The sequence below is a fragment of the Sinocyclocheilus rhinocerous genome, unplaced genomic scaffold (assembly GCF_001515625.1).
Source record: "Sinocyclocheilus rhinocerous isolate Xijiao unplaced genomic scaffold, SAMN03320098_v1.1 scaffold3583, whole genome shotgun sequence".
NCBI classification, from domain to species: Eukaryota; Metazoa; Chordata; class Actinopteri; order Cypriniformes; family Cyprinidae; genus Sinocyclocheilus; species Sinocyclocheilus rhinocerous.
This window is the reverse complement of record NW_015648568.1, coordinates 131,526-140,466: the sequence shown is the minus strand read 5'-3', so window position 1 is coordinate 140,466 and position 8,941 is coordinate 131,526. Positions and strand designations below refer to the sequence as shown.

Below are 8,941 nucleotides of genomic sequence, written 5' to 3'. Positions count from 1 at the left end.
TTTATTTATTTATTTATTTTTATTTATTTTTTTCATTTAGTACTGCCCTTCAGAAGCTGCAGAAAATACTTTCATGTTTCCTAGAAGACAACATAAGTTAAATTTACCCTGATCTTCAAATTCAAAAGTTTTTTAGTTAATGTTTACATCATTCTTCAATCTCTTGTATCATTCTTATATTAGTCTTTATGGCATTGTGCACTGTTTTCATATTTTCCTAGTCATGATTCATATAAAAGCCGATTTTGGTGAACGTTAAGTCATGATGTGCCCTTTTATTGTACCATTTGTATTATTATGGTGGTTATGCATAATTTAAGTGCAAAGTAGATTTAGTAGTTGATATGTATATTGCACGTGGTTATGAACTGTAAAATATAAAGGCACCAACGTGCTACACATTTCAACCTTTTTTTATGTAAATTACTGGTGATTAGCTGCCATAATTGTGTTTTTAATACCACAGTTTAACATGATTTTTTTCTCTCTCTCTTTTTTTTTTTAAACAGTGATTTTTTTCCAAAGCAACACTTCATCAAGTTTTGACGTTGCACCAGAGTCATGCGGGAATGCACATGCACTTGTTGCGAAGCCGGTTCCAGAGATAGATGAGATAGATCAAATGCGAGTCACTCACTAATTGGACCCCACAGTGCCCGGTGTCTTCAAAGGGAACAACTTTTGTTTTGATCCCCTAAATTGAATTGGACTGTGCTGCTGGCATCTCTTGTGCACATTACACGGCTGCTGATTGGCCCTCCCCGTACACGATCCTCTGTCCAGTCACTCCTCTTTCTCTCTGGGACGCTGGTGGCAGCCTCTTTTTATCACACGGCTGTGGCAGTTGTGGAAAGAATCCATTATGCTGGGATCTCCAAATCCTCAACGGCCCAGAGTCAAGATTAAAAGAGTGACTGCCCACACACATTTATTCTCATCATCCCACTGAAGCTTCACTTTACATCGTCAGGCGGGCCACTAAGAGTTGGCTTTTTTGTTGTTTTCCAGTGGGCTGATGAATATCTCTTCTTTGCCAGATTATTTCAGGGGTTTTGTTGGCAGTTGAGCTGACTGAATGAGTTCAGCGGCGCCAGTTTATTCCTCAGAGGGGCTTTCCATGATTTTGTGCCTTTGCCATCGAAGCCTTTGTGTGGTTATCACAGCTTGTCAATGACAATAAGGTTCATATGTCAGTGTGAATTAAGATGTGAGAACAAACACAGTAGCACCACTGCGGTGAGCAGAACGTGGGTCATTATGCTTTGAGTTCAGAAGTCATGGCATTTAGAAATCTGGTTAAAAAAGCGACACAACCTGCCGTCGTTGCGCTTCAATGCTTCTCAACTGAAGCAATGATTAAACAATTCCCTTTCTCTCAGATGTTGTGTTGGAAAGTAACACAGTCTGTTATAATGGTGAATTATGAACAGATTAGAAATAACTGATGCATGTGAAACACTGTACTATGTATGATGACTTAGAGAGTTTATTGTTATTATTATTATTATTGTTTTTTAGTATAAATTTACTGTCACCGAGATTTGTTATTCATTGTTTTTGTATGAGCAAACATACGGCTCTGATTAAATTAAGTTATATCATTGGATAGCTATATATTTTTATACACTGCCATTCAAAAGTTTGGGGTCGGTAAGTCTCTTCTGCTCACAAAGGCATTTATTTGAATAAAAATGCAGGGACATCAGTAATATTGTGAAATATTGTTACAATTTAAAACAGCTGTTTTCTATGTGAATATGTGTTAAACTGTAATGTATTTCTGTGATCAAAGCTGTATTTTCAGCATCATTACTCCAGTCTTCAGTGTCACATGATCTTCAGAAATCATTCTAATATGCTGATTTGCTGCTCAAGAAACATTTCTGATTATTATCAATGTTGAAAACTGTTGTGCTGCACAATATTTTTGTGGAATCTGTTTCATGATTTTTCATGATACACAGATGAATAGAAAGTTCAAAAGAACAACATTTAATTGAAATATAAATCTTTTGTAACATTAAGGGGTGAAAATCCATTTCAATTTAAATGCAACACTACAGTATAAAGCTGTGCTGAAATTAGCGCTCTCTCAAAACACCCCCATCTCAACTCAGAGTCTATTAGCAGCCATTTTCAGCCATCACGACATCCATCCCAGTGCTAAAGCCCAGCGGGACTGAGAAACTCTGAGCAAGTACTGCTAATGAAAAATTGTGGTTGAAACCACACATACTACTCCTGCCTTAAATTCCCTGGTGGCATGTACAGTACAGTATGTTAGTAAGATTTCTTCTAAGCACTAAGCCGATGTGGCTGAGACTCACAATGACATTTCCATATTAAAGTTGGAGACTCATGTTTATGACTTTTGAGATTCCAATGCAATTTTACAAGCATCGTAAAAGTCCACCGTGTGTTAGCAGTCCCAGTTCGTGCTGTAAATGAACTCTGTCTAATAACTGACATGCAGCTCTTACAATTAATCCCATATCTGTGCCATTATTGACACTCATTAATAAGCTCAGAGTGTAGACTGAAGTAAGGCTCTGTTTTCTGAGCATTTCTTTATGCACTATCCGGTCTCGACTCGGCTCGAGGCTACAGGTCAGAAATCTGTGAAAGGACACGGTTGGTTCAGAGTTGGTCGCGTACACAGATGGAGGGCTTAATCAGAGCAGCATTACATTGATTATGAATGTGTCTGGCCTAACAATAGGCCGAGCTGATGGATGCGGCTATCGGCTTTCATTGACCTTCAGAGCTTATTGTCTTTAAAAGTCTGGCGGAGGGACTTAGATAGAGAGCTGGGAGGTAATTGGGCTAAAAAGAGAGGCAGAGCGGATGGTATGGATTTTGCATGAGTTTGTACTGGTAGGGAGTGTGCTGTCGAGATCGGCCGCTCGGGAAAAGCAGACGTTTGTGTGAAATCTTAAGTGATAAAACGTCATCTCCTTGTGCGGCGGCAGTATCAGCGGTAGCTGTCAATTAAGCTTTACATGACTGAAAATGGCTTCAGTCATGCCACGAGCAACAGCACTGCTCAGGATTTAGGGAGAAACTGGCGAATGTCTGCCCGATGAATTTCTTGTCAACTCAGATCAATATGGACACTAGAACGTGTTCCAAACCCTAGTGTGCTGCCTGCATAGACAGTGAGCCTAACCTTGTAAATTAGTGACTTGGGATGATCGGTATACACTGTAAAAAATTATTTTTCAATGCAAAACAAAGATTAGTGGAGTATGTTTTAAAATAAATATTATTTCAGGCTTTCTACTTGAAAATATCACATTTAAGTCAATGCAAAACAACGGGTTTGTTAAATTTACCAGCAATTTCCAAGTGAAATTTGTTTCGGCACCAAATGCTACAAGTCTTGTACACAATCACAACACTTTCAGTACAAGAAACAGGGACTGCAATAAGTAAATATATACGCAAAACGAAAGAGAGAGAGAGAAAATGGGATAAAGACTATCAATATCAATATTTGCTGACAAAAAGCACTCAAACAAAAGTACTGTAGCTTTAGAATTTAAAATATTGTTTTGTTTTCATACCATTGCCAAAATATTTATTTTATTTAAAACTAATCACATTAAATTAACCATGAACCGACTATATTATATAAATTAAATATAACCGACTATTCTGTCATGTCACCTGCCATGATGGATTTATGCACCGCAATGCAATCTGGGAATGATATTTGTCATTCTGCATAGATGCCACTTATTCACCAGTTATAAAAATATATATTTGTGTCTTATAATTCATCTATACATACACTAGTATATAAAACTACCTCTTATTTTCACCAAGGCTGCATTTATTTGATGATAAATACAGGAAAAACTGTAACATTGTGAAATATTATTATAATTTAAAATAGCTGTATGTGAATATGTTAAATTGTAACTTATTGAATTTTCAGCATCATTACTCCAGTCTTCAGTGTCACATGATCTTCAGAAATCATTCTAATATGCTGATTTAAGAAACATTTCTGATTATTATCAATGTTAAAAACAATATTTTTGTGGAAACCATGATACATTTTATTTTTCAGGATTCACAGATGAACAGAAAGTTCAAAAGAACAGCATTTTTTTTTTTTTTTATAGAAATCTTTAGTAACATTATACATGTCTTTACTGTCACTTTTGATCAATTTAATGCAGCCTTGATGAATAAAAGTTATTTAAAATAAAATAAAAAAATCTTACTGACCCCAAACTTTTGAAAGTGGCATAGCTTTACTGAACATTAATAAGGAATAATACTTCCCATATTCTCTTTGAACTGTTATATATCAAGACTACATTTGGCCAGTGTGTAAAATCCGAGATGAAGTGCCAGAATAGCCCTTCAGGATCTGCATGCATATGATATATAATGTGAACTTCTGCTGTATAATTTTGGCCTGTGAGTCATGAAGAAGAAGCATGTTCCTTTAATGTTCTGCTGCTGCTGCTGTGCTTGACTGTGCATGATCCAGTCTCGCAGCCAAACTATGTGCATATCATGATTACACTGATGGATCTATCGTCTTTCAGCTGAAGAACTGCTATTTTCTTGTCTCAGACACCAATGGTAATTTATCCCTAAAGAAAGATCAAGAAAGGTAAGTCAACACATGCTATTAAGTCTTAACAAGATCCTTTTGTTCAGTTCAATTTAGCCGAGACTCTTCTGTGTTTATGCACAGCCTAAATTCATTATTTTGCACAATTCTGATCCTTCTTATTACCATCATTTGATTCGAAAAATGTAAAGGTTAATAACCAAGGCCAAACTAAACACATAAACTCTATATCACACAGCCAGTCCTGACATTTCAGTAATTTTAGACTCGCAGTGCCTTTTCTATTTAATAAAACCCTCTGAATGTGTGACGAGCAGCCGTAATTGCATGATTCGAGGTATTGCCATTACTAGTCATCGTAGCACAAAAGCGCAGTGATGATAAAAACATGTTGTTTGATGATTCACATTTGACAGCCTCTAATTTCCCCTGCATTCGCATTCATCCGTCAGCAGCGCCAAGGTATGCAGCGCTCGGCTAAAAATGTCAGTCTCTACCCAAGTCTCGATCTCTTTCTGAATAATGTTTGGATTAATAAACTTCCCTGACAAACGACAGCAAGTCGCAGCAAAGTTCACAAAAGAACACGACGGGCTGGAATAAATCCAGCTAATTCACCGGAGAGCATCGGAAAGAATGAACTTCAGCCCGTAAGGCTCCCATGAGTATGCAAATAAAGTAGATCTTTGCATTCGAAATTGCATTATCATTTGCATTTATGTGGGCCGTAGCTCTTTTGAAAAATGGCCTCTTGTCTTGCTATGGGACATCAGAAATGTCCAATGATTTATCTGATTTGAGCAAGCTTGTGGAGAGACTTTCAACGACCGGGATGCAATCGGTTGCAGATTACAGCAAAGTGCTTTGGCCTAACCAGAGGTGAGTCCTTATGTATCATTACAGAGCAGAATCTGTACTATCTCTCATTCACAGCTATTAATAGCACAGGGAAGCTCTGTGCATTTGGCTGTCAGCAATAGCGATATCGATGTCTGCAGATTCAGGATCATATCCATTATAGATGATACAGTGACACAGCGACGGCACCACTGCAGTCCTTCACTGTGCTGCGATATCACTCCTAATAGAGGTGAACGCTTCGATATTATACATCAGAAGCCATTGGCTCGTGTCACCCTTCTTATTATTGCTGGATGTCTTTTTGTAGGACGTCTCTTCGATCCTCATTTTTGTCAGATTTCGCCTCGCCGGGGACCCAGCTGCATGTCATTCGATGCACAATGCTCAGAGAAGAATGAGATTCAATCAGCGACGCCACGTTCAGCGTTACAGCTTCTCCAAATTGAAAGATCCCATGGATCAAAGCCTTGGCAATATGTGCGTGATGAGAGACAACAATAGCTTAGTAATGGCAGTGTTAAATCTGAGCAGGAACAAAAAGGGATGTTCTTCTTCTCGTGCATTTATCAAACGAAAAATAACTTGTTTGATGTTGATGATGACAAACTGCAAATGCAAAAAGAGAATACATCTCAAACTGCACTGTAAGCCTACTATAAAGACATCTCTCAACAGAAATGACTAGGTGAGCCTGCCATGTTGGCATATGCATAAAAACAAGGCACTGACTCAGATCATTTGTTGATGTTTTGTCATTAAACATGGAGTCACGTCACACGGAAACAGCTCCAGACACACACACACACATGCACTTGTTGACAGTCAGCCAGTGGCGTCGCTAACACACACGTTGGACCATGGAATGATGTAATTCGCATAGGCCTCGCTTCTGCGTTTTGTGCTTCAAAAGACCAAACAAGCACGTCATAGCGATTTTGTTGTGGATCTCAAAGCCTTAGGAGTCTTCCATTCGGTATGAATCACAAAGCGTGAATCAGGCAAGACAACATCCTTGAGCAAAACAACTGATTAGTCTGACATGTATTGTGTGCTGTGTAAGTGTGTGTTTTGACGTGGAGGGTTAGGGGCTCTAATTATGTGACATGAGTGGGAATACAGGAATATTTTGCACACTCTGCCTTTCAGAAGGACACATGAGTGAAACTAATTGCTGAGGTGGCTTTGCAGCAGAAGGGAACCAGTAGCAATGCAAACACAACAAGTAAGCAGCGCTTCAGCGGTGGTGAGCAAAACCGTTCACCCAGTCAATTAAAAGTGCAAAGAGTGGGTGGATAAAATGGATGCGTATCCACTACGTGCGTCAAAAAGAGAGAAATTTATGCAACGTGCCAAGGATGCTTAGGAGGCTTCTCCTGTAGGCTGGGTAGTTACGGAATGATGTTATGAGCGATTAACCCTTGCTTAACCCGTGCAAAAAATTTTATTACCTCCGTATCGTCCTCATCCTCCTCGCTTGTAATCAGTTCCTCCGGAGCTCGAATAAACCACCACTGGATCTCCAAGTAAACCGAGGACATCCCACTTTGAAAGGCACATGCCATTTCAATATTCTGTCCTTCCCTTGCAGTGATGTTAGTAGGGAAATCGGTAAACTTTCCTGCAAGAGAGACATAACAAGTTAACAGTCTACCAGTGCTTATATTTAACTCTTTAATTTTTATAATTACCTTATAATCTTCTTTAATAATAATAACAATACTAATAATAATAATAATAATAATATAGCAAAAATTATACAATTAATTTAAATTAATTCATCTTCTGTTTTCATTAAACATCATCAACTACATAAAATTTGTAAAAAAAAAATATATATTATTATTAATAATAATAATAATAATAATAATAATAAACAATCAAGAAATGTATTGAATAAAACAAAGTTGTTATAATTTATTAAAATATTTTGTGTAAAACACATATGACATATTGTATACATATGATATAACATATAACACACACACACACACACATATATATACAGATTCCTTTCTTTTCCTCTTTTTCCCCTCCTTTTCTTTTTGGGACGAGCCAAATTTATTGATGAAACTATATGAATTAATACTTCAGACTGGATTGGACGTGTTCGTGGAGCAGTGTCTGTCTTTGTGAAATGGAATGAAATGAAGCTGCGTTTATCAGGGCTTTAATGAGCGCTGTCCGTGGTGCTGAAAAACAACCGCAGTCCGTTTAACGAAGCCCAGTTCTGAGCATCCGCCACTTGAGATGCAAGTCGCGCATGCTGTTCCTTCAAAATTACCCTTTACTACCTATAATGCTGGCAAAGACACATGGCATGAGTTCATGTGGAGAGGAAGGACAGATACGAAACGATACGCAGACATTGAACGAGTTTTCCCGAAATGAACAGTTGATTTTTCTATTCCTCTGCTCGTCACGGACTGCAGGCTGGCGTATTTATAACTTTTGTCACTTATTGTTTAAAGAGCGCTACAGATGCAGCAGCAGTAGTTTTAACTGTAAAATAGCCATTGAGAGCATCTTTAGAGTTGAACATTTGGTGTACTATATTGCGAACTGCTGTACGCATTAAAAGTCCGTAAATGTATTTTCAGCCGTAAATGTTCTTACCATCAAGAGAAAATCCAACTTGAATGGACAAACAGGAAAAGAGCACAAATCCAATACTGTCATGTAAGGTCCCCATCATTCCAAAGACAGCTGAGATCTCACATGAGCTGGAAAAGAGAAGTCCTCCAGAAATGTTCAGCGCATTAAGTGAAAGCCACGCGAAGAAGATGCGAACTCTCACACAGGTGCTCACTGCTCTCCACTGACTCTGAGGGGTGTTGATGGTTTCAAAAGCATGTATGTTATGTTCAAAAAATATCAGGGTTTTCGCTTACCCAGTGTTTGCAATAAAATGCAGTTAACATCCTAGTTTATCTTAAAATATTTTTAAATGGATATTTTGCACAAATATTAACTATTGTGTGTATGTGGTATGTGTGTGTGTGTATTCTGTATGTATATATATATATATATATATATATATATGGCAACTTTTAATATAAATTACTGACATTAATTATAATTTTAATATTTTAATGAATGACAGGATTTATATTTTTGGGTTAACTATCCCTTTAAGTTAATATTAATTAAAGGGATAGTTCACCCAAAAATGAAATTCACACTCATGTCGTTCCAAACCTGTAAGACCTTCGTTCATCTTCGGAACACAAATTAAAGGGGTCATGACATTTATTTATTTATTTAATATTATTATTTTAATATGTTCCTTGAGGTTTACTTATAATATAAATACTTTTTTTTGCACAAAACTAAAAATAAAATAAATAAATATGTGGAAATAATTATTTTCAACCCTCATTCTGACCCTCTCTCTTAAACTACCTGTTTTTAAGGGGGCGTGTCCTATGAAACTATGGACTCTTTCTTTTCTAGCATTTTAGATACAGTTGCTCCTTTACGCTTAAGGAAGATTAA

The 8,941-nt window shown here is 37.3% G+C and overlaps 1 protein-coding gene across 1 annotated transcript in view; it reads right to left on the bottom strand.

Annotated features, from left to right (window-relative positions):
• The window catches only part of LOC107709915 (V-set and transmembrane domain-containing protein 2A-like), a 48,142-nt gene extending 39,915 nt beyond the window's left edge, over positions 1-8,227 (bottom strand). Inside the window, exons 1-2 of the mRNA XM_016514582.1 lie at positions 8,063-8,227; positions 6,898-7,067 (exon numbers count right to left, since the gene is read on the bottom strand). Of these exons, the coding sequence (XP_016370068.1) occupies positions 6,898-7,067; positions 8,063-8,141 (249 nt within the window). The 5' untranslated portion in view covers positions 8,142-8,227. The remainder of the gene's footprint in view (positions 1-6,897; positions 7,068-8,062) is intronic.
• Between the last annotated feature and the right edge of the window lie 714 nt (positions 8,228-8,941).